Source organism: Syzygium oleosum, unplaced genomic scaffold (assembly GCF_021117445.2).
Source record: "Syzygium oleosum isolate NSW1041296 unplaced genomic scaffold, Sole_v2.1 Sole_v2.21, whole genome shotgun sequence".
Classification (NCBI taxonomy): Eukaryota; Viridiplantae; Streptophyta; class Magnoliopsida; order Myrtales; family Myrtaceae; genus Syzygium; species Syzygium oleosum.
This window is the reverse complement of record NW_026607505.1, coordinates 519,796-547,795: the sequence shown is the minus strand read 5'-3', so window position 1 is coordinate 547,795 and position 28,000 is coordinate 519,796. Positions and strand designations below refer to the sequence as shown.

At 41.3% G+C, this 28,000-nt stretch overlaps 5 protein-coding genes and 1 long non-coding RNA gene across 10 annotated transcripts; 4 read left to right on the top strand and 2 right to left on the bottom strand.

Moving 5' to 3' along the window:
- Positions 1–776: 776 nt before the first annotated feature.
- LOC115677369 (uncharacterized) lies at positions 777–5,448 on the bottom strand. The gene is made up of 5 exons (XM_030600523.2): positions 5,208–5,448; positions 4,247–4,464; positions 2,404–2,643; positions 1,918–2,069; positions 777–1,192 (listed from the first exon to the last, which is right to left on the bottom strand). The coding sequence occupies exons 1-5, from the start codon at positions 5,331–5,333 to the stop codon at positions 996–998; spliced, it is 933 nt and encodes a 310-aa protein (XP_030456383.1). The 5' UTR covers positions 5,334–5,448; the 3' UTR covers positions 777–995.
- On the top strand, positions 1,599–2,203 carry LOC130140733 (uncharacterized). The gene is made up of 2 exons (XR_008818731.1): positions 1,599–1,726; positions 1,875–2,203. It is a non-coding gene; the product is annotated as an uncharacterized LOC130140733 (long non-coding RNA).
- Positions 5,449–6,387: 939 nt separating the features above from the next.
- LOC115677370 (uncharacterized) lies at positions 6,388–9,147 on the bottom strand. Its single transcript, XM_030600524.2, has 3 exons — positions 8,589–9,147; positions 7,278–7,434; positions 6,388–6,624 (listed from the first exon to the last, which is right to left on the bottom strand). The coding sequence occupies exons 1-2, from the start codon at positions 9,049–9,051 to the stop codon at positions 7,316–7,318; spliced, it is 582 nt and encodes a 193-aa protein (XP_030456384.1). The 5' UTR covers positions 9,052–9,147; the 3' UTR covers positions 6,388–6,624; positions 7,278–7,315.
- A 2,976-nt stretch (positions 9,148–12,123) lies between these two features.
- Positions 12,124–15,038, top strand: LOC115677395 (uncharacterized). The gene is made up of 2 exons (XM_030600557.2): positions 12,124–12,535; positions 14,832–15,038. Exon 1 carries the CDS (start codon positions 12,242–12,244, stop codon positions 12,512–12,514), a length of 273 nt encoding a protein of 90 aa, XP_030456417.1. The 5' UTR covers positions 12,124–12,241; the 3' UTR covers positions 12,515–12,535; positions 14,832–15,038.
- Positions 15,039–16,371: 1,333 nt separating this feature from the next.
- On the top strand, positions 16,372–19,365 carry LOC115677496 (transcription initiation factor TFIID subunit 13). Its single transcript, XM_030600671.2, has 5 exons — positions 16,372–16,681; positions 16,779–16,816; positions 18,325–18,384; positions 18,462–18,536; positions 18,987–19,365. The coding sequence occupies exons 1-5, from the start codon at positions 16,585–16,587 to the stop codon at positions 19,098–19,100; spliced, it is 384 nt and encodes a 127-aa protein (XP_030456531.1). The 5' UTR covers positions 16,372–16,584; the 3' UTR covers positions 19,101–19,365.
- Positions 19,366–21,115: 1,750 nt separating this feature from the next.
- On the top strand, positions 21,116–27,292 carry LOC115677407 (pathogenesis-related homeodomain protein). Of its 5 annotated transcripts, none has more exons than XM_030600571.2 (11): positions 21,116–21,433; positions 22,245–22,788; positions 23,406–23,571; positions 23,757–23,880; positions 23,978–24,090; positions 24,178–24,525; positions 24,869–25,105; positions 25,237–25,326; positions 26,035–26,085; positions 26,344–26,559; positions 26,936–27,292. In XM_030600571.2, exons 2-11 carry the CDS (start codon positions 22,253–22,255, stop codon positions 27,212–27,214), a joined length of 2,160 nt encoding a protein of 719 aa, XP_030456431.2. In that variant the 5' UTR covers positions 21,116–21,433; positions 22,245–22,252; the 3' UTR covers positions 27,215–27,292. The 5 variants fall into 5 exon arrangements, with proteins under 5 accessions (XP_030456431.2, XP_030456430.2, XP_056176998.1 ...); XM_030600570.2 differs by having other exon boundaries at positions 26,909–27,292; XM_056321023.1 differs by having other exon boundaries at positions 21,116–21,549; positions 26,909–27,292.
- Positions 27,293–28,000: the final 708 nt, after the last annotated feature.

The following is a 28,000-nucleotide window of genomic DNA, read 5'->3' as shown; positions in this document are numbered from 1 at the left end:
TGGCCAGCAGCTAGATCTGGCAAGCGGAGGTTGGCTGGCTGCCGTTTTGGCCTGCCAATGGCTAAGCTCCACCTCAAAATTTTTTTTTTTTCAAATATTAGCAAAAGTCCTTTACAAAATTAGTTTTTACCAAACCGTATTTATACCAAATTTGCTTTCAAACGTGATTTTAAAATACACATTACCAAACATTACTTACATTTTGGAAAACCCCTTTAGCCTAAAGACCTTTGCATTTTGCCAAAGATATTCCCCCAAAGTCGAACCAAACAAACCCTTAAACCCTGAAATGGCCAATTTAGTCTCTAATAAGGCCTCTTATTCACTAGCAGGCCAAATCTTTAGCGCGCAGCGAGCCTATGTGTGTTAAGTGCATAGATGCACATAATATGTACAAGCTTGTTGGTCGGTAAAGATTTGGTCAGCCGATGAGCTCAAGACCTTATTTGAAACTAAATCGGCAACTTCAGGATTTTATTTGAGACAAATTCCATTTTGGGCCCTTTTTTGAAAAAACGACCTCACTTCTTTTTGAAATTTCCCGGTAGATATTTGTCATTATTTCAAGATGCAAAAGGCCAAAAATGATGTCATCTGAATCCCGATATATTATTCCAGGAATAAGTGCACAACCAAATTTTTTGTTTTGAAATACACAACCAATTTATTACATCGAAATTCTTGAGATGGCCAATATACATCCCGCCTTAATAAATTTGAGTTAAAATATAGACTTAAAACCCATTTTGACAGCCCTGCATGAGACGTTGGTACAATTGTAAGCAAATCCTTTGGATTGATATAGGTTTCATAAAAACAGGAGAAACGACTGAATGGTTCAAATCCAATTTATCCAAGATCCTTCTGTTCCTGTAATGTATCTCTCTCCCCCTATATCAACACATATCCAGCTATGATTTTTGTACATTTATTTCAAAAAACAAAAAAGCATTAAATTGAGCCTCTCAAGCCACTTCTTGGCTAAACTGCTTAATCTAATCAATGTTGTGAAAACCGGGGAGCAAGGAAGAGATAAAACCAAAGACAATCATCTGGATCTCCTTCACAATCCCCCACCAATTATTGGCCCCATTCTCGGCACCCGGTTCTGCTGGATTCCGGTTCTCAGCTGCCAGATTTCCATCATCTTCCACTGCACGGTTCTCATTCTCAGCGCCAGCTTGTCCGTCAGCTGCATTATATTACAGGAAAAATAAATTTGCATCGACCAGAAGAAAACATCAATTCGATAGGCACAATTGTCATATACCAGATCAATTTGATGGGCACACTTGTCATATACCAGACACCACTACTAGTGCTTTGTCTATCCTTGTTCCATGGAAGACATGACAAAATTTCTCTCCCATATCCTCACAAAGCAGCCAGTAGATACATGGACGGTCATATGTATGGAAGCAAATATTAAACTCTTTTGAATAGATTTCTCTACTTTGAGGCTTTTAGAAATGTTCTACTAGAACATAGTCGAACCCTAGGAGATATAGAGTTAATTTTGCAAAATAAGGGACTTGTAAGGACATTATCATATGATGGAAAAGGTACTCTATATCTCCTAGGGTTGACTTTAACTTTCCAAGAGACAAATCTATGGATCAACTGTATGAAATATCATAGAGTTGACTTTAACTTTCCCTGGATTGAGTTTGACAATGCATTATCATCTAGGAATTGACTCTCTAAGAGACAAATCTATGGATCAACTGTATGAAATATCATAGAGTTGACTTTAACTTTCCCTGGATTGAGTTTGACAATGCATTATCATCTAGGAATTGCCTCTCTAAGAGACAAATCTATGGATCAACTGTATGAAATATCGTAGAGTTAACTTTGACTTTCCCTGGATTGAGGTTGACAATGCATGAAATTTGCATTTCTGTGAATTAAATGGACCTGCCAGAGGCCGATTTTCGTTTCCTTGACCTGCAGCAGGTGGGTCATTCTCAGCTCTGACAGCAGGCCTTGGTGGATGAGGAGGTGCAGCTGCTCTCTGCATGCCTTGAGAAAGCCATCGAATCAATGGTGCCAGAGCTCCAGTTTGATACCTACATCAGCCAGTGTCCACAAAGTCAGCTTCACATTCAATAGAGATGGTGCTAACACAAAGTCCAAGAAAAAATGAGAACTCCAGGAGTCTCTTATACCCTGATTCCAAATGACAACAATTCCTCAGCATGCATTAATTGGCTTCAGCTAACAAAATAACAATACGAACCAGATCAAGGAGGATAAAAGCTCAACATTCCCCACCCTATAAGTAAGATTCCCATACTAGCAATTAAATGAATGCGGCAACGAATAAATAAGTCCTTGGACCAATCAAATTGAGAGGTTCACATGCAACAATCTGCAAACTCGTTAGTAGGCCCAGATACTTACAGATAAATGAGGGAAGCAAAAAACACAAGGACAACCAGCCTTTGTCTTGATCCATCTTGGTTGAACAAAAATATCACAGCAGCCAGCTTTACTATGAGAAACAAATCAAGCTGAATTGCAATCTGAAATCTCCTCACAACAACTTGTCTCTGAGGTGCAGGATGTTGCTGGGGGTTCTGTTGCTGGTGGCCCACCTGCCCCTGTTCCTCACCTGTTGACCCCGCCTCATGAACTCTTCTACTATAAGCACACAAGCAACAAAGTATAATTCAATTATTATTGAAAATCAATATTTTCATCCGCTTCTCAGTATCGAAGCATCACATGAGAACTTCAACATTAAGAAACTTAGACATACGACCAATGTGTAAAAAACTGTACCAGAGGCCATACTAGAGAACCAGTCAAATCGGCTAATTTAAAGTGAGGTTAGTTAAAGTTATAATAGCCAATATATACAAAAAATGCATATAAGTTCCAGGCGCAGGCGCAGCACAATTTGGATGTGCTTTTTATGTGTATCAAGAAGGCTCGAGATTGAGACACGTGGCCTACAACTTCGTAAATCTTTTTCAAAATGGGAAATAAACTGACTTTATAAATGTAAATTGGCAAGCATAAGTACGTAAAGGAGATTGGCTCAGCCAGTATAATTGCCAATTTGACTTCCATCCATGCACAATTTCGAGACTTCGGTGGACCCACCCCTTCTTTATTTTACAGTCACAAACCGGTCAAAGATCCGTTACCGAAAGTGGCATGAACTCGTCTACCATAAGCACACAAGCAACAAAGTATTAAAAGATCATTTATGATCGAAGATAAATATTCTCATCCTATTCTCAAACTCGATACAGATATTAGTTTATGAAAGCTCACATGAGAACTTTAACCTTAGGAAACTTAGACACACGACCAATGTTTTAAAAACTGTACGGGAGGCCAAACTGGAGAACCGACCAGTTCAACCAGAAGAACTGGTCAAGCCGGATGACTTGAAGTTATACAACAGCCTGTATATATGCACAAGTTCCAGGTGCATGGCTGAGCTTAACCAGTATGGGCTTCTAATGTGTATCGAGAGGACTTGAGTTCAAGACTCATGGCCTGTAACTTTGTAAACCCTTTTTCAAATGGGAAATAAGCCAACTATATATATGTAAATCAACAAGAATAAGTACGTAAAGGTAATTGGCTCAGGTGGTATAATTAGCAAATTGACTTCCATCCATGCGTGATTTCAAAACTTCTGTCCACCCATCCTGTTCTTTGTTTTATAAAGTCAATTAACCGGTTGAAGATCCGGTTTTAACTGAAACTGCATGACCCGTCTAACTGGTTTCAGCCGGTTTGACCGGCTCTTGACCGCCACAGGCATAGGATTCTGAATATCAGAGGACAGGCCAGTACACAGTTGAACAGGGCGGTCCAGTCCGGTTTCTAAACCACTGCATATGACACACTTTCAAGGCGATGGAAAGAGCATGTCTTTCCACTTACTTCATGATATAGTATTTAGGATATAAGGAGATGCTACTTATATGCAATTGTCAGCTTGAGGGGGCAGAAAAGAACTGAGCAATATACAGGAGAACTGTCCCCCCCGCCCCCTTTTAAGGTAATGTTTCTAGCCCACGATAGGAGAAGGAGAGAGGGAAGGCAAGCAATCAGATAATTTCAACTGATGGATATTACAGATGGATTTCCTGATTACAAATTAATTACAGCAAAACAAGTCAACAGCAGCAAATAGACCTAACATAAATGATGCATGTCGAAATAATTATAGACAAGTTTATAATAAATTAAAGTCCTCGACAGACAATCGATTGGATGTACTTACGTTGGTATATTATAGGTAAGAGGGATAAGGGTGTTGGATTGAAGTCCAGAAAAGGACCCAAGGTAGGAAGAAACTGGAACTGCGTAGATGCCAGCTCCCCTATTTGTCTGCTCTTGATTTTGCGAATTACTTAGGCTGGGACCTAGGGTAGGATAGAAGATGGGGAACATTTGCATATCACCATTTCCGGGAACTGGAAAAGCAGAGGATAATGGAACCTGAGAATACAAGGCCAAAAGACGAAATGTGAAGCAGAGTACAAATATGATTCAGAGTCTATATACTAATTCTAAGCACTCTATGACAGGACAATAATGAACAAATGGTGCGGCCGAAGTTACAAATCAACCAAAAAGTAACATGATTTCAAAACTGCAAGCAAACTTAATAGACAACAGAGGCAGTCGTCTAAGACAACAGATCTCGGCACTAGACACTAGACAAAAACTTGCACTGCAGCAACAACTCGAGAATCCCTCCTAAGCAAACATGTAAAGCACATAAAAATTCCAGATGCAACAGATAAGCAAACAGAGACAATTCAATCATCACATCCACCGTGTTTTGCGCCACCATGTTGAACGACATCCCAGCAGCGAAAAGCCGGTTTTCTAAACCAAACGTCAAGCTCATCTCCTTCACAGGCGCATCTGAACCTAATATATAACTCGAATATACCGTTATACAAACTTCAAATATTGCACACAAGTCCAAGCAATCAAGCCGCTCATTTTTCCCCACATCAGATACGCGAAAGCAACAATTCAGCGCAATCTCACAACGAATAGAGAAACACAGACTCTGCGAATCGGACATTCCACGAGGATCAAGCACCGATAGCCCAAAACCAAAACCCTAGCCACCGCAAATCCAACAGATCAAAGTTCTAAGAAGGCGAAAGACGAGAGAGGAAGACGTGCCCAGCTAGCAAACGGAAGGAGGACGAGGAAACTAAAGGAACCTGCGTTTGTAGCCGAATGGTGCCTTGAGGAGATTTCTCCGGCGACGACGACGACGGCGGCGGAGGCGGTGGCGGCGGTGGCGGGGGCTGTGAGGTGGACGACGGCGTCTCGGGCACCTCCGCCATCGAAGCAAATGCCTCCTCTTCGCTCTGGCAGCTGTGTCGCGGAAATGATGGACGGAGCTCGCGCGCAAGGAAGACTTGGTTCGGTGCGAGTCTTACAGATTCATTCCATTCTGCAGATTCGATTGAAGGAGATTTTGGTTCAAATTTTTTTTGCAAAGGTCCCACTGTGTTTCGTCATCGTGGCCCCACGGAACCAATGGGCTCATGCCATGTCAGCACATTGAAATATCATTGCTAGGCTTCTTGCAGGAACATGGTTTGGCTTTACCACATCACAGTTACTTCCTCTTCTTTTTCTCAAATTAATGAATTACACATGAGACGTGCCAACATCATTTTCTCATGCCTAATTGTACCGAAATTAAGTTCTGGTTGTTTTTCATCTCCTCACGTATCCACACGAAGCATAGTACCGGTATAACAATTCATTTTTTCGTCCCCTCAATGCAAAATGCATTGGGTGCCAGTAGCACGCGTTTTATTCTACTAAAGGTTTTTGACACAATGCATTGGGTGTTCAGCTCATTTCAAGTGTCGCATTTTACTATAATACTACATTGTTTAGTGTGATAGAGGAGAGACAATTTACCCCAATGCGAATCTTTCTAACAAATTCAAAACATATTTAACCCGAAAGAACACTTGCTGCCATATGGCTACTCGAAGTTTGTTTCCCCAAACCATGTTTGAAATTACAAGAACATTTCATTGTGAATCTGAAGCATTAACAAAAGACTTAATTTGGACACTATTTGCGATTTGACTAATCATGGCTTATTATTTATGGATCATTTCTTACGTTGAAGAAACAAATTGTTGGGATCTCGACGGCGTTCGTGAAAATGCTTGCTCCTCATTACACCTTCCCCTCCTTTTTAGGCCGCTGCTTCTACTTGGAACCTCTGTAGAAGAGGGTATTGGAAACTTTCGGACACGACCCCCTCTGTGCTGTGATGCACAGTACCTGTCAACTCACTCCGTGTGCTCGAGCTTTTTGTGCGTTCACGTATGTCTCGAAGAAGATTACTATAAGGAAAAAATTGCGACTAACAAATGAACGTCCAAACGGTTAAATAATATTGCAAGCTTGCAGCAAGTGAATGATCATTTACAGAGAAGACAGAAATAGGATGAAAACGGACAGGTTCGAATTGATAAATGAAAATTTTTGTCCCCCAGATCATTCCAAGATAGGATATGTACAACATTTCCCGCCCGCTCACTTGCCCTTCTAGACCTCCCACCTTATTCTCATAGCCTCCTGCGTTCAATATCTAATTAGCACTTGATCCTGCCATGAATTCAGAAAAAAAAAAATTGAATCAGCTCTCAGATAAAAGCATGCAGAGAGGTTCTTAGATCCGATGAAGAAACCTCACGTCGGAACTAAAGTCTACCGCGTATAAAGAAACGTCACATTTCGAGAAATTCATTACTTCGCTTCACTCCACCACTAATTAATGTGGCTTAAATTAAACATGTTCCTTCGGCAAAAAGGAAATATTCTAACATGTTCCACAGCCAGATATGTTGGGTTAGTTGATTTTTCTATGGTCTAAGTACAGGTCCTATACAAATTTCTTTCTCTGATTGTTTGGTAAGTTGTTTTGTGAACTACACTATTTGCTAGTCTGACAGACACAGCGCAGGCAATAATTTCCCATTGGTCAAAATAAATTCATATACCTCAATAAAAAAATGCGTGTTATCAGTATAGACAAGCCTCTGATGATGCATATAATGCTAGAAAACTAAAGTTTTTATGAATTTTTGTGGAAGGACAGTGGTGGCATAGCAAGAGAGTATGGTGCATCCCTCCATGCAAAACAGCAGGTGCCAGATACACAGAAGACATAAGCCAAATAGCAAGTGTAGAGAGCATATCCAAGCCAACATTTCAGAATCTTCAACTAAGTTGAGATCAGGGAAGACGGACGCACTTACCCTACCAGCCATCACGACTATTAGGACCCCGATGCTTCTTATTCATCATCATCAGATTCACGGTCTTCTGAGGTAGTGAACACCCTAATCTCTACTACCTCTTCCTTAGACAACTCATTTGCCGACTTCATGTTCGGGTTATGTGCTGATTCACCATCTGCACAGGAAGAAATTATCACGGACATCACTCATTGCTTAGAAGTTGTCGAAAATACGACAAACCAAGGAATAATCGCTTAAATCTCTGGTAACTGCATGCTTGTAAACTGCTTATCTTTTTATAGTTTCAGCAATTTATTGATCTCATCACTGATTGTGAGAAATCTTTTGGTCATGATACCAAGTTGGCTTTCTTGAAGATGGATACCCACAGAAAATTATCTTCATCACGTCTCTCTTTTTAAAGAGTGTAAAGCTTCAGTACAAAATAATGGACCAACCAGGAAAAACAACAAGTATTTCGTATAGCAATTTGCAGTTTAACCAGCTTCAGTAATCAGTATCCAACAGCTAAGCACAAGCAGCCAGAAATTAAGAATCATTCAGAGCTGCTTAGTAGAAGGATGAAAAGCCAAGGCAATAGCCCGAGAAAGGTGCTGATGCTTCTAACACAAGCAGATCAATGATCAACCGGGGCACCTCATTAATACTTCTTCAATATTTTTCGGTTCGTTCCACCTGAATCTTATTAGTTATAAACACAAGCAGATCATTGATAAACCAAATTACCTTACTAATCACGGAAAAGGTGCTAATTCTTCGCCATACTTCTCTGATTCTCACACTATTCATGACAATTTTCTCATCTTGACATCTAATCTACATCGATGTTCATAATTTTCTTGCTGGCAAGTCAGAAAAGCTATCCCCCCCCCCCCACCCTAAAAAAAATAATAATAACAAATGATGATATCAACCTTATGTCCTCAACCTACGAATTGACTTGAATTAGCAACAGTTAAGTCCTCGTCAATCCAAATCAACAAGAGCCACAATATACATTCGATCGAATCACTTAACACGGCCTCCACTCACTGTCACTTCTTATAACACCTCGACATAGAGAATTGAAATTCGAGCACGACAACTTCATTTATTGGAATCTGCGAACTTTAATTAAGCATCGCTTCTCGAAATCCAGAGAATCAATCTCATGAACAGTAGATCGATCATCAACCGTCGATCCAGAATTTCTCCAAGCGCTCGCACGACTAATTAACAAACAATCGGAAAGTAAAAAAAAAGAAAATTTTTCCAACACTTTGCAATAACATGAAATTGAAGCAAGCTATGCAGGGGGTCAACCCTAACCTGGTCGTGCCAAATACTCAAAGCTGGGCCAACCGCGAACGGTGGCGAAAGACAGATTTTCATCCTCCTCGACGGTCAACGGCCTGGCCAATTTCCCGACGAGATCGACGACGTTGACCGGCCGCCGCCGTGGCGGTACCCAGAAGGAGGAGCCGGGGACGAAGGGGAGCCAATCGGGGGTGGACTTCTGGACGAGGATGGAGTGGATGGCCTCCTCCAGGCCCCTCAACCCCAGCACCTCTCCCTCGTCGTCCGATGCGGAATTGGAAGAAGCCGACGACGACGACGACGAAGACGACGAGGAGGAGGACGCGGAGGAGAGGGTCGATTCGAGGTCGATCTCGATGAGCTTGCCGGAGCGGTTGGAGCGGTTGCGGAGGGAGATGAGGGCGATGGAGGGCGGCGGGGGCTTGATGGGGTGGCGGGAGTGGCGGAGGAACGTCTGAGAGAGGAGCCTCGCCATTGGTTTTTTTTTTTTTCGCCTGCTCTTTGGCCGGAGCTGAGTTGGAGACCGAGACGACCGAGTTATGCGACTCGGGAGTCGAGGAGCAGTGGGACGTGCAGGTGAGGAAGGTAGACGAGAGGGAGGCGATGACTATTGACTGCGGATGATCGGCGCGTGTCCCATTAGATTCTTTACGCTTTTCTTTTTGGCACTCCTTTTTCCAAAATGAAGTTTCGTCTTGATTTCTCGTGTTTTTTAATTTCCAAAAGAAGGTTCTATCTTTTCTATCCCCCGCAAATATACTCATCGATTTCTTTTTGGTCGAATACTCATCTATTCATTTTTATGGAAAAATGACACAAATAGATCTTTAATTTTGGCTCAATATGCAATGTAATTTTTGAATTTTTAATTTATTCAATATAGTTCATGAACTATTCAGGGACTACATTAAACATTTTCATACAATTCAGGGAAGTACATGAGCCAAATTAAAAGTTCAGTGACCGCATTGAACATTAGGTTAAAGTTCATGGATTACATTGAACAAATTGAAAATTCATTGACCTTATTGCACATTGAGCCAAAGTTCAAGAACTGTTTGTGTCATTATCGCAATTTTTATATGTTTGTAAATTTCGTAAATTAAGCAAACCTTTTCATGTCAATGCATCTAGCACTGTCCGTTTACACTTTTTTTTTTCTATTTGGGCAAAAGCAACCAAATATTTATCCTGAACCTTTTTTTTGAGATATCAAAATCCTAAATCTATACCCGTGTGACACATTTACCATCTATCATATGATTTTCCAGCCTAAACGAAGTCGTTTTTATTCTACTAAAATCACGTGGAGGCATAGGCAAATTTATGATGGCGCTTACTAATGAAACCTTGATTTAAGGGTAAATATGTCACATATATATATAAGTTTTGCATTTTTTATGTTATAAAGTAAAATTTAGGGTTCCCTTTATATTTTGGCATTATGTTGAGATGAGAATAGGTTCATGAGATACTTTCATAAGGACTGAGCAAGTTTATAGCCTGGTGACCAAGTGAAGTGAGCACTTTGATGTTTCGATTAGTAGTAACTTTACGTTTATTAAAAAAGTAGGTGTCTACTTATTTTTTAATCTTCACAAGTTCTAGAGATTAAACATAAATAAAGAGGTAAGTTTACCATAGTGATTACGAACTTTTCAATATTAGAAAAAGCATGTCCATAGAAACTTGTACATTTTCTAGACAATCAATAATTTGGGATTAGAAAGAAATAATCTTTCACTTATTTGTAGTCAGTAAATTTTCAACACCTATAGTAACTTCCACATAAATGAAGAAGTAAGTTTGACCATTTTAAGAAACCAATAATTCTCAACGTATCAGCAACTTTTAACCCTATGAAAATAGCAAACTTCTTAAAGGCAAACTGTTCAGCTAACCCTTAATATTCTTTTTTGGGGAAAAGTGCTGAATAAGTCCTAAACCTTTTGGGGTGGTGCCAATTTAGTTCTAAACTTATTTTTGATGCCAATTAAGTCTTAAACCTTTTGATATAGTGCCAATTCAGTCCATTTGGCTGGATTTTGCTGACGTAGACGTCGGCCCCGGTCATCGGCGCTGACGTGGATAAAATTTAATAATATTTTAACATTTTTTTCTTTTTTTGTCTTCTCCCTCTTCCTTCAGCCGCTCGCCGGAGCGGCGACCGGCCACAGGCCAGAGGCCGGCGAGGTCGACCTCGCCAGCTTCTGGCGAGCCACGCAAGCCACTGTCGAGGCTCGCCCTCGCCGGCGACGGCCAAGGAGAGCCTCGCCATGGCTGGGCGAGGCTAGACCTCGCCAGATCCGGCGAGGTCAAGCCTCGCCAAACCAGGGCGAGGCTTGACCTCGCCGGATCTGGCGAGGTCCAGCCTCACCCAGCCGCCGGCGAGGTCAAGCCTCACCAGTGGCCGGCGTGGCTCACTCGAGGTCAGCGAACCCAACCTCGTTGGCCTTTGGCCTCCGGCCGGTCGCCGCTCCGGCGAGCGGCTGAAGGAAGAGGGAGAAGGAAAAAAAATTCAAAAAAATATTAAAATATTATTAAATTTGGTCCACGTCAGCGCTGGTGACCGATTGACGTCCACGTTAGCAAAATCCGGCCAAGAGGACTGAATTGGCACTATATCAAAAGGTTTATGACTCAATTGGCACCAAAAATAAGTTTATGACTAAATTGGCACTACTCCAAAAGGTTTAGGACTTATTCAGCACTTTTCCCTCTTTTTTGTGATTAGTGACCTCAACAAAGAGAGGGAGTAGAAACTCCAACAAGGGCCTCTGCTGCCTATCTCCATCTTGTTGGGAAGGCTCTATATGCCGGTGCTTGCATGTCTCGTATCTCAAATTCCTTCCTGTATCTTTGTTTTCTAAAGGAAGATGGAATACCTCTAGAAATTTTACATCCCGTTGATTCCGAGGTGTGGACGAGAATCAAGATGAAGCCTTTTAATGACTTGTTTAGGTCAATTTTATTGAATTGCAGTAAAAGAAAAAAGAAAAAGAACTTGCATGGATCATGTACAATCCCATTGACTTTTACCTATGCGAGAGCCCAATATTGACCGAGGGCTCTTGAGCCTACAATCGAACCGGATTCAAGAAAAACTAACCGTTAAAATAGAGTCTTTTAATGTCCTGCTTTGATCGAATTACTAAACTATGGTAAAAAAAGAAAATGAAGAACTTGCATGGATCTTGTACAATCTCATTGACTTTTGCCTATGCGAGAGCCCAATATTGACTGAGGGCTCTTGAGCCTACAATCGAGCCGGATCCAAGAAAAACTAATTATTAAAATGGAGTCTTTTAATGACTTGTTTAGATCGAATTACTAAACTATGGTAAAAAAAGAAAAAGAAAAATAAGAACTTGCATGGATCATGTACAATCTCATTGACTTTTTACCTATGCGAGAGCCCAATATTGACCGAGGGCCCTTGAGCCTACAATCGAACCGGATCCAAGCAAATCCAACCGTCAAAATGGGGGCGGAACCCACCGTTTCCATGCCCCCCGTTATCGATCGATCCAATCAGGCCCGTACCGTAACTCTCCTCCTCCTCCTCCTCCTCCTCCAACATCTTCTTCCCATCAAAATTGGAGACGAGAAAGCCAGGGATTAGGGTTTGCAAGCCTCTCGCTGAAACCACCAGGAACGAAGCTGCAATGGCGCTGAGGCAGTTCTACAACGAGATCAGGGGGATGAAGGTGAAGGAGATCCCCAACTACGTGAAGCCCAAGCTGTCGATCGACTACGTGAAGAAGTCCGTCCAGAGGGGCCTCGACAGCTACCACGCCAAGTACATCGAGACCGACTCCATCGATCCCGTCTACCACGTCTGCTTCGGCGGCATGGCCCTCTCCTACCTCGTCGCCCTCCCCAACGAGCGCCGCCACCTCGAGCACAAGCAGCACGCCAAGGAGCACGGCGGTCACTGATCGATCCATCCGTCGGGGAAGGTGCGTTTGCTCGGATCGGAGAATTGGTTTTGTTGTCTGCGCCCCTTCCACGGTCGTCTTTGGGATGGATCTTCCGATGAAGTCATTCGATTATTGTTATCCGACAAATGCTCGCTCTCTTCATTGACGTGTTTGCGGTCGTGGTCGTGTTGCATTGTGGTTACGTTTGATGTCACGTGAGCTCGTTGGCTTTAATCTCTCGTTGAAGTATGAGTCGAGGCATTCTTTTGCTTAGTTGTGATAGGCGTGGGTGGGTATCTTGTGGATTCATTAGGATATAGTTATAGACGGTGAGAAATGAGCTAGGTTGGTTTGATTTTTCTTTAATTGAAACACGAGCTGAATTGGGTGTGCCTTGAACATTGCGTTCCTTGGCAGGTTTCTGTGGTTGAGTTTTTGCGAAGGCTTGAGCTCTGGTTGATTAGGAAAACTCGATATCAGTTTATAGAATTGATTGATAATTATTTTGACACTGTTGAGTTCAATAGGAACCCCGTGTTCCCAATGCAATGTTTATTACTCTGGTGAGTGGAGTGCCTTCCTCTGCTGCCTCTAATCGTAGAACTACTAGTTCTGCCCACCTGGTGTTATTCTGGTGCTTGGTCAATACACTTTCGAAAAGGTGGTAATCTGGTGGATGCATTGGTTCAAGAGTCGTTTTAATTTATGATTATCCCCTGTCGGTAATATAGGGTCTTATCTTACGGAGCATACTGATTTGGAACTTCTTTCTATCATGCCATTTATACATGGAGTTGTGCGACTTGGTCCTACTGCTGATTGAGGAAAAGAGGTGGAAATGGAGCAGTGGCGTGTTTTTATGGGCCTTCCTCTTTCTATTAGTATGTCAGTTTATTGGACTAAAAAGGTATTCAAGAGAGATTTCTTATTAATATCGGACAAACACGAGAGAGTATATTGGGAAGCAACCAGTGATTAGTAAGACCGGAAGAATGACTATTCTATTTTCTTGTTGTCAGTGTATTTCTGAGAGGCTTTCTTTTCTGTAATCACAAACCCAGCACCATGCCCTATTTTACTGAATGGTCCTTTTCTTTTAAGAAAAATAAGGTATAGGATGAAACCTATATTGGACTTTGCCACTTGATAGCAAGGTATTGGGTGGGTATGATGAAAATGAGGTGCAGTGTGCTGAGGCCTTAGAGATCTATTGAAATTCTAGCGAAAAATGTACAGACTGCTTTCATCAGCTTCGGGCAATTTTCTGTTCGATAAGTAACAGCGTGGGCATCTTTATGAATCATGGTTAAAAGCATCGTATCATGAGTTAGGTCTGTCAATTTCTTATCTCCTGCTTTGGAGTATCTGTCTTCTTTAACTGGAGAGATTTGGACACTTTATTCCCTGTTGATAGAAGTTCCAAGTGAGGGGTTCAGTTCTCCGGCTTTTCATTCTCTGTTGAAACTGTTGACTTAATTACTCAACCTTTCAACAGAGCTGCGTTAAAGGTTCTTTCTTAAAGGGGCCTCCAGACTTATCCGAAAGAATTGTTCAACTTGCGCATCACTATGAAATTGAGATGTTATGAGCATAAATAACCCTTTGTGAATTACTAAAATCATTGTGCTTGGCTTAGGCATTGTATGACCCCAACATGAATGTTAAGAAGTGCACATGCATGTCTATCTAATGGGATATTGTAAAGTACTCAGCGGGGTTGAGTTCACTTAATGGACCCCTGGAATTTGGCATGACTCACATAATGTGAGGCTTGGGACTTGAGTCAAGATTGATTGGTATATATTCTTTACAAGAATTGACCTGGCCCTTGTGCTGGAAATCAGCTGGACCTTGAATATTCAATGATGTTTTTGTGCTCACGTTAGACATTATGTATGTTCAGGCATGTGATTAGTCAGATGTTCTAAGAGGTTCATGCCTCCAACTTCATTAATAAAGGTTGCTATCCTGTAGATTGAACCGAGCTCATGTTCATACTTCAACTTCTATTTGGTAATACTTGAGTCGAGTCGACTTATTGTGTGCACTATGCACCCTATATATTTGCAACACTAGTGAGAATTTTTCCAGAGCTGTACCTTTGCAATAATCCGAAGTCTCACGCATGCAGGGCTTATGATTTATTTGGGCCTAACAATTATGTGGAAGGTTTCCATGACGTACTTGCTGATTCTGCTTAGTGCTGTCTATTTTTTACTTTATGCCGTTCTCTGCCGCCTCATTTGTACCACAATAACTTCATATGGGCATATGGCTCGTTTATCTGCAAGTTATTACTTTTTCCCCTCATAATTTGTTCTCTGTTTCCTTGCAGGGGTCAAGATGGTTGCTATGTGTTGATTCTCTCTATCCTCGAATTTCTGATTATCATCGGGAAGACATGAACTGTCTAGCACACCAATTGGTGCATCCAAATAATGTGAACTTTGTGTCATTTTGTGTAAGTTTTTACATTGCGGATGTTACTTTCATAAGTTTTCCTATAATGGTGAATGGAAACACATGTTGAAATTGAGGTGAATGATGACTGGCTCCGAATTTGGATGGCAGCATGGTTCTTAATTTAGTTTTGAGGCTTGAATAAGTGTAGATGGTTTTGAACTGGATTCAGACTACCTTCTTTAAAGCTGCTTGTTTCACAAATCAATGGGCTGAACCGGTTGCATCTCCCCAATCTATCGAACAGCTTTTCTGGGTCTTGATTACTGGCTGACAATGTATGAAGTCGGGTACATAGGTCATATATGCATCGCAGTGTCAATATTCTCAAACAAGTGCTATCCCAATTTTCATCTTTAGAATGCTGTGGATAATGGGAAGGCATAAACGAACTAGAAGAGGAAAGTGGAGTGTTCAGTGTGCCCCTCGTCAGTATTTGGTGAAGACTACGCAGTAGCCTGGTGTGTCTTGCCTAGTTAATGGCAACCATTGCCGTGATGACGAAGTGAGTTAGAAAGAACAGATATTAATTGTTAGGCGTGTTATGTATGTCTGGTTCATGCTCTTTCAGGAAGTAGTGTCCATTTCATCCCATCTTGGGGGTTAAAAGGGAGACAAATCTCTTTGTTCTTTGAGCAAATCCATGGTCGAACTTTGACAATTCACGCCTTTGACCAATCGATCTCTACATGTGGAAGCCAAATTAACGAGTCGTCAAGCTCTCTCGCTCCCGTGCATTTCGAAATGTGAGGGAAAAAGCACCAAGAGGATCATCTAGTTATTGTCCTAACAAATGGGCTTACATGTTACATATCACGAGGTGTCGCGTGTTCGTCCATCCCCTTAGACCGGACCGTCTGTGAACAAAGTGTCATTGTACAAACATCCCCTTAGACTGGACTGTTTGTGAACAGAGTGTCATCAAACGAACAACATGATGAATGCCTTGTTAAGAAATTTCAAAGAAGTCGAACTTTCGAATTATTACGCGTACCATGAGAAATAGTAGACTATGAAAAGTTGCGCTGGTTTTTGTTTTTTTATTTAATTGCTCGATAATTAAATTAAGAAGGTGTCTGAATGGGTACGGTCTTTTTTAGTCCAACCCAAAGCCCGTAAGCAACTAAAGCAAACATCTCTTCGGGATCGAGGAGCATCTGCGTTGGCGTGACGAACCAAGAAATCCAAGGGAGGAAGAGAGTAGAAGAGAAGTAGGGAAGTAGAAGCAAGAGAATCGAGAGAGAAGTGCGTTTGATCAGAGCATCAGAAAGGTAAGGAATAAGAGAGGGGGAATCGGCAATAGGAAATTTATGACCCAGAAGGCGCGAAGTATTCAAGGCTAAAAAAGCAGGGCTGTGTCGAATGGGCTTCGATCTTCACTCCAACCTGGCCCATCAATTGCCATTTGCTTTCCGTTCTTCCATCTCAGGCTCTCCCTTCTCAAATCTCCTTTGCTCGGGTCGTGGGAACCTTGGAACCAAGTTCACCGAATTCCCTCTCGAGCGCTCGTTCGTCCGAGCGTAAACGGCGGCTGAATCCATATTCGACTCTCGTCCCGGTTCTAGCTATAAGAGTGTAATCGATCAGGCTTTTGCTCGAAGCGCAGTTGGGAGCGGAGAGGAGAGAGAATGAATGCGTCTTCGTCAGGGAAGGCACGAGGCTCTTCCTCCTCCCAGCCCTCCGAGAGCTCCTCCAAGCGCAAGCGCGGCATCTTCCAGAAAGAGCGTATGCTTTCTCGTCCATCCCTTTCTTCCCACGATTCTCTCTCCTTTATTTTTTGTCCGATTATTATCGTACTTACGTGATCCCCGCTCGATTCCAGTGCAGCACATGATGTACGGTTTCGGTGACGATCCCAATGTGAGTTCCCGCTTTCTGTCTCGCTCGTCGCTTCGTTTGGAATTGCCACCCTTCTTCTTCTTTTTTCTGTTTGCAATTTCTCCTCGAATATTATTAATTCATGCCCCTAATGGGAGACCTTGTAAATTTCGTGGGTGAAACTCTGTCGTCGTTTCTTGATCGCTTGTTCGTAGCAAAAGAGAGATGTTTCATACTCATCTCTTGTGAAATGTGTGATTCTGGCGATACCCCCCAGTTGATGTCTTGTGCGCAAAGAGAACAGTTTAAGAAGAACTGTATCCAGCAGGATTGGTGAGGGAGGATTGTTACTCTTATTTCTCGCTAATAGTGTCGGAAAAGTAAGCTGAAGAACGATCTGCCATTCGTATGTTGTCAATAGGCGCACTGTAAGTATGGTTGCTCAGATTTGAACTCGGACCAACCGTGGTATATACTGATGATGAACGCATATTGTGTGGTTGGGGGTTATGTTGGCTCTCCTTTGAGTTCGACTACAATGAGCGTGGAAAACTTTGCCAAAGTGGGGCTCTTGCTTTCTCTGGGAGTTTTGGGAAGTTGTAATGAATGCCGTGTGACCGGTATTTTGCTTTTCTCTGACTGAAAAGGCGTTGCAATGGACTCGTGTCAACTAGCCGAGCCCAACTAGCTACTTGTCTTTGTCTTGTTATGAAAGCCTCTTTTGAGTGTGAATCTGCCAACTGACCTCCAGATTAGTGAAGCTAAAGATGGGTTCGTTGTTGAATCAGCAAGCCACAAGTATCTAGACATTAAGGATGAATCGAAAGCCACGCCCTTTTTTCACCTGTGTATCAAACCCTTTCTTGTCCTTTGGTCAACATGCGACCAATTTACTGGGAAAAGCTATTGAGTTGCTGATCCTGATGCCTATTCGTATAGATTACTTTGCGAGTTATTCAGTTGGACAGCACATATGAGTTACCCATGATAGAATTTGAGAGGAGTAATAATTTTTCCTATTTATTAGAGGAGGTTTGAAGGTTGCACCTGCACTTGACATATACATTAGCCAAATGCATAGAACTTGATCAGTAATTTATGCACATAGTAGAGCATCTTGAGTGTGGAAGGTTTTTCTCGTGGATGACTGGAAAGCTGTACAACTATCAGTGTCTTTGAATCAGAGCTTACAAGAAAATTCTGTATTATCAATCATATAAGAAGAATTAATGTTTCTAAGCATGGATTACCTTGCTTCTGTAGGCCAAAACATTGGAGTAATTCGCTAGGTAATCATCTTACCCCTGTTTTAGCTTCTTCATGCTGTAAGAAGTTGAAGTCTAAGCCATCTTATACTCACATGCCTCATCAACACTGGATGCTCAAGATTGAAATGTTTTCTTTCTGCTGTTTAGAGAATGTTTTGTCAGATAGTTCCATTGGGCATTGACGAGGAATTATCATGTGATTTGCTTTGAAATGCATGGAGACCGAATGTCCTTTCTGTACAATGTGAAATATTCACTCAGTTAAATTTGTTTGGTGATCAGCCACTTCCAGAAACTGTGGCGCTTGTTGAGGACATTGTGGTGGAGTACGTCACAGATTTTGTAAGTACTTTGGTTATGGCCTCTGCATTTCTTTTAGGAGGTATTGAAAAATTAAGTTGCTGTCTTGAGCTGTGCAGGCTCATAAAGCACAGGATATTGGATCAAAGAGGGGAAAGCTTTCTGTTGAGGATTTTCTTTACCTAGTCCGCAAGGTATGATCAGCAAAGTACTTTTTGCCTTTTCTTTTCTTTCTATTGCTTCATTTTGGATATTAGTGTTTTTAAGTATGTCTGATCCCCAACCCATTTTGATGCAGTGTATGGATGACATTAATTCTTGGGAAATAAGAATTTCAGAATAGCTTACTTTTGCCTCGTCTATTTTGATCCTTGTAGTCAAGCCGCTTTTTGCAAAGTCATGGCATATATCTTAGAAGAGCTTAGTTAACACCTTGCGCAATCACCCTTCTGTTGTGTTTTTGTTGGCTACTACTAGCATGGTGCATACTCTTTCATCCTTATACGATGGGATGTTACTCATCATTTCATCTTCACCGACATTGTGGAAGTAATTGATGAACAAACTGTACATCTCCTTGCTCTCGTCCTCTTCAATGATATACTGGTTTTGAAAGCAAGATCATTAAATATTTGGCCCTGCAGGATGCGCCAAAGCTTAACCGCTGCAAAGAGTTGCTGTCTATGCAAGAAGAACTAAAGCAAGCTAGGAAAGCCTTTGATGTAGACGAGGAAAAGCTTGCGGCATCCCTGGACTGAGCTATAGATACTGTCTAGGATTCTCAGTGCAGGTCTTGTCTGGTGTTAAGATGTACAAGTTAAGACCCGTGGCTGTCCAATTTTGAATAGGAATGAAAAGAAAATGGATGCGGTTTCGTCACCTCACTGCTGATTATTGGTTGTTTCTTTTCCAATTGTCAGGTTCTTTATCTAGTTCAGTTCAAACAGATTTTGTGCAGCGCCATTTGGTGCTCTCAAATGCGACCCTCCTGGTTAACAGTGATGCATCTTTTTGTTTTCTCCATGAAGGGTGACTGACAGGGATTACCTTGTCAGTTTTGCTTCTATTGATGGTTTGAGCACCACAACAATGCAGAAGTATTATGAAATGGTTTCAGTTGGTGTTGTTCGAGAACGCTTGCATACAAAATTAATGATCTGCTAAAGACGGATTTGAGCATCATAAACTCAAGCAGAACTACCGCAGGAAACTGTAGCTTGAGCAGATTTTTCTTATGAAAATGATTCACGATACTTGAATCTCATCATAGAGTTCAACGTTGCCAGCTGAATGGAGAAGAAAGAAGGCTATCAGAGCTCAATCTTTAACATGGGAAGATCACCTCGTGTAGATATAAGAAGATAAAATACAGTAATACACTTTCTAGGAAATCATCTGATGCACATGTCCACTACCAATCCAAATCTTGATGGCTCAAGTATATGAACAGCATATAGGATGGGCGACAGCTCTTTTAGGTTCCCTCACCTAGGATCCTTGGGAAGAGGATCTGGTTGGCCCTTGAGCATTTTGATGCACTATTTTCCTTCAACTCATTGAGAGTAACGTAGCAAGGAAACGAAAGAAAATGCACGGACCGACTCTATCATCTTTCACTCCGTATGAATTACAAGATCATTCTAAGGATGCGTTTGGCAACCATTCTGATCCCGGAAATAATTTTTATTCAGAAATGATTCTTTTTTATTCAGTGTCCATGAACAATTTCTAAGCATTTGAAGGTATTTGGTAACTGTCCAAAATTTATATTCTTGGAATAGAAAAAGAATAAAAATGCGTTTGGTAACTGCACAAAATTTCTTTTTATTAATAATATTTTAAATTTTTTAATATTTATTTCTTCTTCTTCCCCTTTCTTGGCCATGGCCAGGTCGCCGGCACCAGCGACTAGCCACAGGCCAAGGCTGGCGAGGCCGGCTAGCGGCCTGGGTGAGGGCCGCCCTCGGTGGCCTGGGCAAGGGTTGCCCTCGCCAGATTTAGCGATGGCTGCTCTTGCCCAGGTTGCGAGCCGCCCTCGCCCAGGTCGCGAGGGTCCAGCCCTTGCCCTCATCAGCCTTGGCTTGTGGCCGGTCGCCAGGGGGCCGGCGACCGACCGCAGGCCAGGAAGAAGAAAAAGAAGAAAACCAAGAAGAAGAAAAAATTTTCTTTTCCATTTCTGATTCTTGTTCCCAGAATCAAGAAGTAATTTTTTTTTTGTTTCTTGATTCCGGGAATAAATTTTTGCAAATTTGTGTCCGGGTACAAAAAAATTACCAAATGGATTTTTGTTCCAAAACTGATTCTGGGAACAAAAAATAGAAATAATTACTATTTGGCCAGTTGCCAAACGCGCCCTTACTGTTTAACCGGTTGCCAAACACGCCCTAAATACACCTTCGTCATTCGAGGATTGTGGACTGATCATCCTACTCAATGAGTGGAACGCATTGGCGGTACATTTGTTAGGTTGAGCACTAAAAATCGGAAAAAAAAAAGAAGGCAATCAATCATTCTCAAAACTGGCATTTTTAAAATAAAAATTCGACAAAAAAAGAACAAAGATTTATTTGGTGTTAATCCACATAGAGCGAAAATAGAGACTACTGAATTTGCACGAAGTCCTGATAATACAAGGACGATCAAATACGTATAAGGACAAAGCATTACGATCATTGTACTAGCACTAGGCCCGATCGTAATCTTAATCGAAATGCCTTAAAAAATGCGCGAATATAAAATGCGGCAGATTTTGGAGAAAAAAACCAGAGGTCATTATCGAAGAACCAAGAAACGGCTACAGAGAGAGAGAGAGAGAGAGGTGCGCAAACGTGGGGTGGCGCTTGGAGAATGGCAGCGTAGCCGCCGGCGGAGGCCGACGGAGAAACATTGTCGGTCGGAAGTAGAAGCCCTTGCCAATCTCGGGTGAAGCTTTTGATTCTTCATCGAGCTTCGTCACGCCCAAAATCAATCCGAGCTATCGGAAAGTCTCGAGCTTTAACGAGTTCCTGCCCTGCGTATGCACGCGCAGATCAGATGCGCGTAATCCGTCGCTGTTGAGCACTTGGAAATCAAGATCTTCTCGGCTCGTCGGGTAATTCATGCATTGCTCATGTTGTCTATTTGACTTCTCCTTGCGAGCTCGCCTTAAAAGGTGCTGTCTTTGGAATTGAGTTTCTTATCTGTTGAATTGCTACGACATTGATCGTGGTAAGCTAGCTGGTTTCTCTTCCTCGTTTCGGTCTTATATGCTTTCTTTTTTACACGAGTGTCGTGACCGATCAAGTATGCTTGTTTGATCCTGACATCAAGTTAGCACCTTTCCTGTTGGTTCTTACCAATGGCCAAAATTCGAGGACTACTTTTTTGTCCTTTCGGTTTTAGAACTGCCTCTTGTCCTTCCCCTCTGTTTACGCGAAAATGCCTGCTGATCACGGTATCAAAATTGGTTTTTTTTATATGTCTCTGACTTCAACCGGACTTCCAACTTTTGTTGCTGGGTAAAGAAAATTAATGGTACTTAGTTTAATTCTTGTTGCATCAGTTTCTCATGGTTGAGGGATTTCTCTGGTTATGCTGTGAGATAATGTCGAATTGTTGGGTCGTTATCGTCAGTGTCTGTGCTTAGGATGGTGTCCAATGAGTGAATATCTTGGCACCAATCCACAGATTTATCGTGTCGCATGATCTATATATTCTTCTTAGTTGTTGCTCTAAACTTCCTGCTCGGTTAGGACAGTTAGATCACCCTGCTTTTGAGTTACTTCTTTGTTTCTCATGAACCTGTATTTCTTAACAATTTCATTAACATTTCTTGTTTAACTGGTACTGCAATTAACAGGGGAAGTCGTACTGATTATGATGATGGCACTTATTCTTGCTTGAATTTCTGTATAAATACTCAGGGGTCATCATGCATTCCGGAAAGAAACTTGCTCAAAAAGAAGATGGCGACTCTTGCTTTTTGAAGGCAGAATCTGGATCTGAGGTTCTTGCCTCACTGATATTCAGAAATAGGAGAAGGAAAAAGCACAAACAGAAACTACAATCTCCTGTAAAAGCGAGAGGCTCAACCCTTGCGAAGAAGATGCCCAATAACTCTATCAGAAAGAGACTGGTATGTAGGAACAGCTCCGATAAAGAAAAACTCATAAATTTAAAAGTTTTTCGTCATAGGAAAATTGAAATAGTTCCCAAGAAGCTTTCATCCCCTCCATCTCTGGAAAGAGAGCCTGTACCTATTGCTTCTGACGAAAATGTGCAAAGCGCGAATGAGGATGTCAAAATTAAAAGGCTGAGAAGGAAGAGGAAGAAGAAAATAAGAAAGCATTTTTCGGATTTAGATGAAGCTTCACGATTGCAGAGGAGAACAAGATACCTTCTTATTAAAATGAAGCTGGAACAGAACCTTATTGATGCTTACTCTGGGGAAGGCTGGAAAGGTCAGAGGTATGTAACGTTATCATTGATCTTCAAATTCAGATTTTTCCATGAGACATGTGGATGTATACAAACATTAAAGATATTGAGATTGCATGATTCCGTGGCTATACTTCTGTTTTAGCATTACTGGCGCACTTCATGAATAAGTACTGCTTGTCTGTACACAAAATGAATAGTGAAGGGAGTTTGTGATATACTTTTGGACTTGTTTATCTTGATCACACAAGTTGGTGACTCTAAAGTAGCACTCAACGTCCTCCAGGTGCCTGCCCGCCCACCTTTTCTCTTTCCAACATTTTGAGAGTGCCTTGAGAATATATGTAGACTAGGTGACTGGACAAGAACACTTAATGCAGCAAATTTCTATATTCGAAGGATGTTGACTGGTGAATATGCAATTTGATCAGAGTTTTGGTTAGTTGTAGTTAAATGGTTAATTGCCTGACTCTTTACTGATATATCAGACCCTCGGGTACTTGCCTGTCTCCTCCTTGTTGCTTATTTACTAATGAGGAAGGGATAGCATGTTGCATGATGCAGCCAACACACAATGTGATGTTTCTGGGAGCACCATCTTATGGGAAAAAAAAGTAGCATGTCTCATTTCTTAATTTCTGTTACAGTCGGGAAAAGATCAAGCCAATAAAGGAATTACAAAGGGCCAGGAAGCAGATACTGAATTGCAAACTTGGAATACGTGATGCTATTCGACAGCTAGACTCCATGAGTTCAGTGGGCAGCATTGAAGACTCTGTGATTGCTCCTGATGGTTCTGTTCACCATGAACATGTAAGCTTGCTGCTGGTTCTGTTCATCACTAGTTGAAGCATTAATGCAAGCTTTTGGCTGTTTAGAGGATCTGGCTGCTGGAATATTTGCATTGGATATTTCTCGGTTGAACACGCTCTGATTTCATCAGTATTAACTACATTATCAATTCCTATATGCTCATGTGTTGTCACAATATCATCCAGATATTCTGTGCGAAATGCAAGACAAATGAAACTTTTCCAGATAATGACATCATACTCTGCGATGGGACATGCAATTGCGCTTTTCATCAAAAATGTCTTGATCCTCCACTGGAAACTGAAAGCAGTATGTTCTATTAGCCTTTTTCTTGCTATGGAATGCAATTGCTATTGAATGTCATGGACACCTTGTGAAAGTAACTGGTGCGATTTTCGTTTTACAGTTCCCCCAGGAGATCAGGGCTGGTTTTGCAGATTTTGCGAGTGTAAGATGGAAATTATAGAGTCAACAAATGCACATTTGGGGACCCACTTCTCTCTTGACAGCAATTGGCAGGTCACATACTGTTGATAGTAAGAGGTCAATTTTAGTCTTTTGGCTGCATAGTGGCTGAGGCAATGAAGAGGGTATTTGACTTAACAGGATATATTCGAGGAAGAAGCTGCATTGCCTGATGGGGGGATTCAGGTACTTGATCTAGACGAAAAGTGGCCTTCAGATGACTCTGAAGATGCTGACTATGACCCAGAAAAGATGACAAACACCGGCGTCAGCTGTGCTGGCAGTGATGATTCTCAATCATACGACTCAAGTAGCTCTACCAGCTTGAGTTGGTCATTAGATGGTGAAATTTTGTCAGGACCAACAATATCAGGCAAGGGAGGGTTTAGCTATCCTGAGGGCATTGCGGGGTCTGATGTATTAATGGACACGGACACTGTATGTGGCCCCCGACAGCGAAATGCTGTTGATTATAAGCAGCTCTATAATGTGAGCATTTGTTTTTCCAAACTCTACGATGGCTTAAAATTCAATATTATCATTTTTGGCAGCCTTGTTAATGAAAGCTTTTGTGTGGGTCTGGAAGATAATTTTGCTGTGACTATATTGGCTCACTACTCAACTGATCTTTAGTTACCTGCAAGTGGAGAATGCAACAGAGACCAGACCTAGTAAGAGAACAGTTTGTGATATAAATGAGTGCAAAAAATGGGGGGATGAGGGAACTTTCTAATTGGAGGAAAGAAAAACAAAGTGAACGCAACTTGCTTTAGCAAAAGTTCCAGCACTATATTTATTATGCCAAGTGAATGTAATTGTTATTTCTCCACAGGAAATGTTCGGTAAGGATACTCCTGCCTGTGAACAAGCCAGTGAAGATGAAGACTGGGGTCCTAATAAAAGAAGGAGAAGAGAAAGGGAAACAGATGCAGCCAGCACCCTCATAACTCTCTATGAAAGTGAGAAAAGCAATCCATTTGTTGACCAAGCCTCAGAAGGTGATAAGAAACTCTCTGCAGAAGCAAGAATGAGAAGGCGGATTTTCAGAATTCCTCCGATTGCAGTTGAGGTAGTAATGGTTTCAATTTAAGACTAAACAAGTGTCTCAACAAAGATGCTCTTCACGTTTCTTCATTATTCTTCCCAACTGTCCCTATATACTATACATACTTACTGTCTGCTTTCTAACTACTGCATCAGAAGCTTCGCCAAGTATTTGCAGAGAATGAACTTCCCTCAAGATCTGTCAAGGAAAATCTTGCTAAAGAGTTTGGTCTTGAACCTGAGAAGGTAATAGATAGACTGTAGTCAATAGTAAGATTGATGAAGCTAAATGTAGATTTGAGTCACCCTTGCAAATGCATTTGCATAAGACTATAGCTATTCCATAAAGGCGAGTTTGAAAATCCTTTAAACAAATGAGCAATAGCAGCGGCTTCACAAAATTAGGGTTTTTATACTTTTCTTGAAAACCTTATTGCTTGAGATTTGTATTACTGATTAATTTGGATGGGTGATGTATTGGACCTGAAGTTAGCCCATTCAATTTGTTTTGAAGATTGGCACTGAGAATCTATGTTTTGACAGAGAATTAGTAATTTGATTCTTTACATCCTTTCCTTATGCAACCGACAGTGACAACCCTTTAGTAACCACACTATAACAACTGTAGTAGTCTATCATAGCATTTGACCTGTAGGCTGAATCAAATTAGAATGTTAGGCATGAATATTCTATTTTCTGCATCTAGTCTCCTATTATAGTCGGCCATCTTTGGTTAGCAAGAGCTTGAAGAAAGAAAAAATCAATTTTCAACTGTCAAAAGTCTAGATAAAGAAGATTGGTCCCATTTTGTATGGTACACCGAATTATTCATGGTGGAGTTCACTGTATTGGAAACAAGAGTTGAAGATGGAGGGAGGGCACATAGTTTCTGCATCTAAGATATGATCTGTGTGCATCTTCAAATTGTCACATTTTATGGCTTTTTTTTATCAGGTTAGCAAATGGTTCAAGAATGCACGGTATATGGCGCTCAAAACAAGGAAGGTGAGCTGATTTGCAGTCATACTGCGTTGTCGATTTTTCCACGTTCTCTTAAGTTCTTAGTTTGGTTGCTTGGATCTATTTTATCACTCCGTAATATAGGCAAGAGATCAGTTCAGAATCTCTGTCGCCTTGTTCTTCAGTTGTCCAGCTGTAGAGCTTGATTAGTTGTCATAGGTGCATCTTAATGGTTTTCAGGATCTCTAATTATAAGTTAATTACTTCGCTTTATGTTTGATTTGTTCATTCCTTGTAAAATAGGCTGGGGGTGCTGATCAATCTCCAAAATCCCCGCAAATGCATGGAGAATCTGAACTAGCAAAAATGAAGAAAGGGACTGTTCCTCTTCTATCTAATGATGCCTCAACAGACATTGAGTTCCATTCCTCTCGAAATTCTGAGAAAGTCGTCCAGCAAGAGAGTACAAAGTCGCTACACAAGAAGGGTTCGCCTATGGTACCTGAACATAGCTATAAGGTACTCTCTCTCTCTTTGCCAGTGTGAAAAATCATTTTGGGATGTCCATAATTTGTAGCAGCTGCAATCTATTTTTGACCTAATATAGCTCGCAATTTGGTTATATGAACTTAAAATTATCAACCAACTTTTGGTTTCCTCCTTTTCTTTTTAGTCTTGTTCAGTTTATGTGCCTCGCTCGTCAGTTTTTTTCTTGATAACTGAAGGTACCATCTTCCAATGAGTTAAGGGTACCATGATTCCCAGACTAAAACTATGAAGCTGAATGCCAGGAACTATAAGTGCATTTACTTGTTCAGTAATGCTTCGGACAATAATTTCTTCATATGTAGTCCCTTGACTGTTACAGAACTCAGGCATGACTTTGCTGTATCAGGAGAATTTTGAGTTCGACGACAATATGTCCTTGAAACAAATAAAGCTATTGAAAGGAAAACCAAAGGACAGGAAGAGGGTTGACTTCGCAGCCAATGAGGGATTACGAGAAAGAGAAGCTCAGTTGCTGGAGCTATGTCAAATTAGAAGTAGGCTCGATAGTTTGAGGAAGAGAATGCTTACATTTCGGTCGAGTGAATCTAAGGCTTCAGAGGAATTGAACTTTTGTAGACCATGTGTAGTCTATGTTCCAGTAGCAGAACTAAAGGATAGAGCTTGATTTTTTTTGCACCCTTTAGTTCCTTGCTCTTTGTAAAAGCATTTTCAGTATATGCATGAGAGGGTTACATTGATCCAACTGTTATCATGTATTACTTGTTTACTGCAACCAATCCAAGTGTTAGTGCATAATAACCATATTGGTTCTATCGGAAACTTCCCTCAAATTTCAATTCTTTCTGGATTGATGGAATTCCACCATTCTCATTCAAATGTAGATGCACCATTAAACATCTGTCATTGAAATGCCAACATGATTCCCTATGATTAACGACATTTACGCATAAAGAGCTATTTCCATCTGTTTCTATCCGGTTAGCAATCAGTAAATTTGGAAATTGGCACCCCTCACTTATACAGTACACAGCACGTTATATTTGTCAAAGAATCAACAATAGCCGGGTTTGAAGTGTAGGCAGAGGCACCACCCGCTCTCAATCACATAAGCATCATGATGTGAGGTGTGTTGTGATTGCTGAATTAGCGCACAGATTTGCAAATGTCCAGACTCTGAGATTGCTATTTCTGATGCATGATCCCTGGCTGGCCATTTCCAGGATAATCCATTCTTGATTGGTGAAGTTAGGACCTTGTATGCTTGGGACTTAGCTATTTTATTACCGCAAGATGATTGTTATAACTGCCATTGTAGGTAACGAACACAATTAGCTATATGTTGTGAATCAAACCATAATTATAGTGGTACGTTATGTTGTATGCCTTTAGAATTTGGCAATGCATTTTATAGCATGAAAAGCACACCTATCTAACTGCATGCAATAGCCAC

Coding starts and splice junctions, on each gene's coding strand:
- LOC115677369 (XM_030600523.2), bottom strand. CDS start 5,333: ATGGCGGAGGTGCCCGAGACGCCGTCGTCCACCTCACAGCCCCCGCCA. Junction 2,644..4,246: donor CTTACCTATAATATACCAAC/GTAAGTACATCC, acceptor GTGTGCTTATAG/TAGAAGAGTTCATGAGGCGG. Junction 2,070..2,403: donor TTTGCTTCCCTCATTTATCT/GTAAGTATCTGG, acceptor TGGCTGATGTAG/GTATCAAACTGGAGCTCTGG.
- LOC115677370 (XM_030600524.2), bottom strand. CDS start 9,051: ATGGCGAGGCTCCTCTCTCAGACGTTCCTCCGCCACTCCCGCCACCCC. Junction 7,435..8,588: donor TGAGTATTTGGCACGACCAG/GTTAGGGTTGAC, acceptor CTTCCTGTGCAG/ATGGTGAATCAGCACATAAC.
- LOC115677395 (XM_030600557.2), top strand. CDS start 12,242: ATGGCGCTGAGGCAGTTCTACAACGAGATCAGGGGGATGAAGGTGAAG.
- LOC115677496 (XM_030600671.2), top strand. CDS start 16,585: ATGAATGCGTCTTCGTCAGGGAAGGCACGAGGCTCTTCCTCCTCCCAG. Junction 16,682..16,778: donor CGGCATCTTCCAGAAAGAGC/GTATGCTTTCTC, acceptor GCTCGATTCCAG/TGCAGCACATGATGTACGGT. Junction 18,537..18,986: donor TTCTTTACCTAGTCCGCAAG/GTATGATCAGCA, acceptor TTGGCCCTGCAG/GATGCGCCAAAGCTTAACCG.
- LOC115677407 (XM_030600570.2), top strand. CDS start 22,253: ATGCATTCCGGAAAGAAACTTGCTCAAAAAGAAGATGGCGACTCTTGC. Junction 24,526..24,868: donor ATTATAAGCAGCTCTATAAT/GTGAGCATTTGT, acceptor ATTTCTCCACAG/GAAATGTTCGGTAAGGATAC. Junction 26,086..26,343: donor TGGCGCTCAAAACAAGGAAG/GTGAGCTGATTT, acceptor CTTGTAAAATAG/GCTGGGGGTGCTGATCAATC.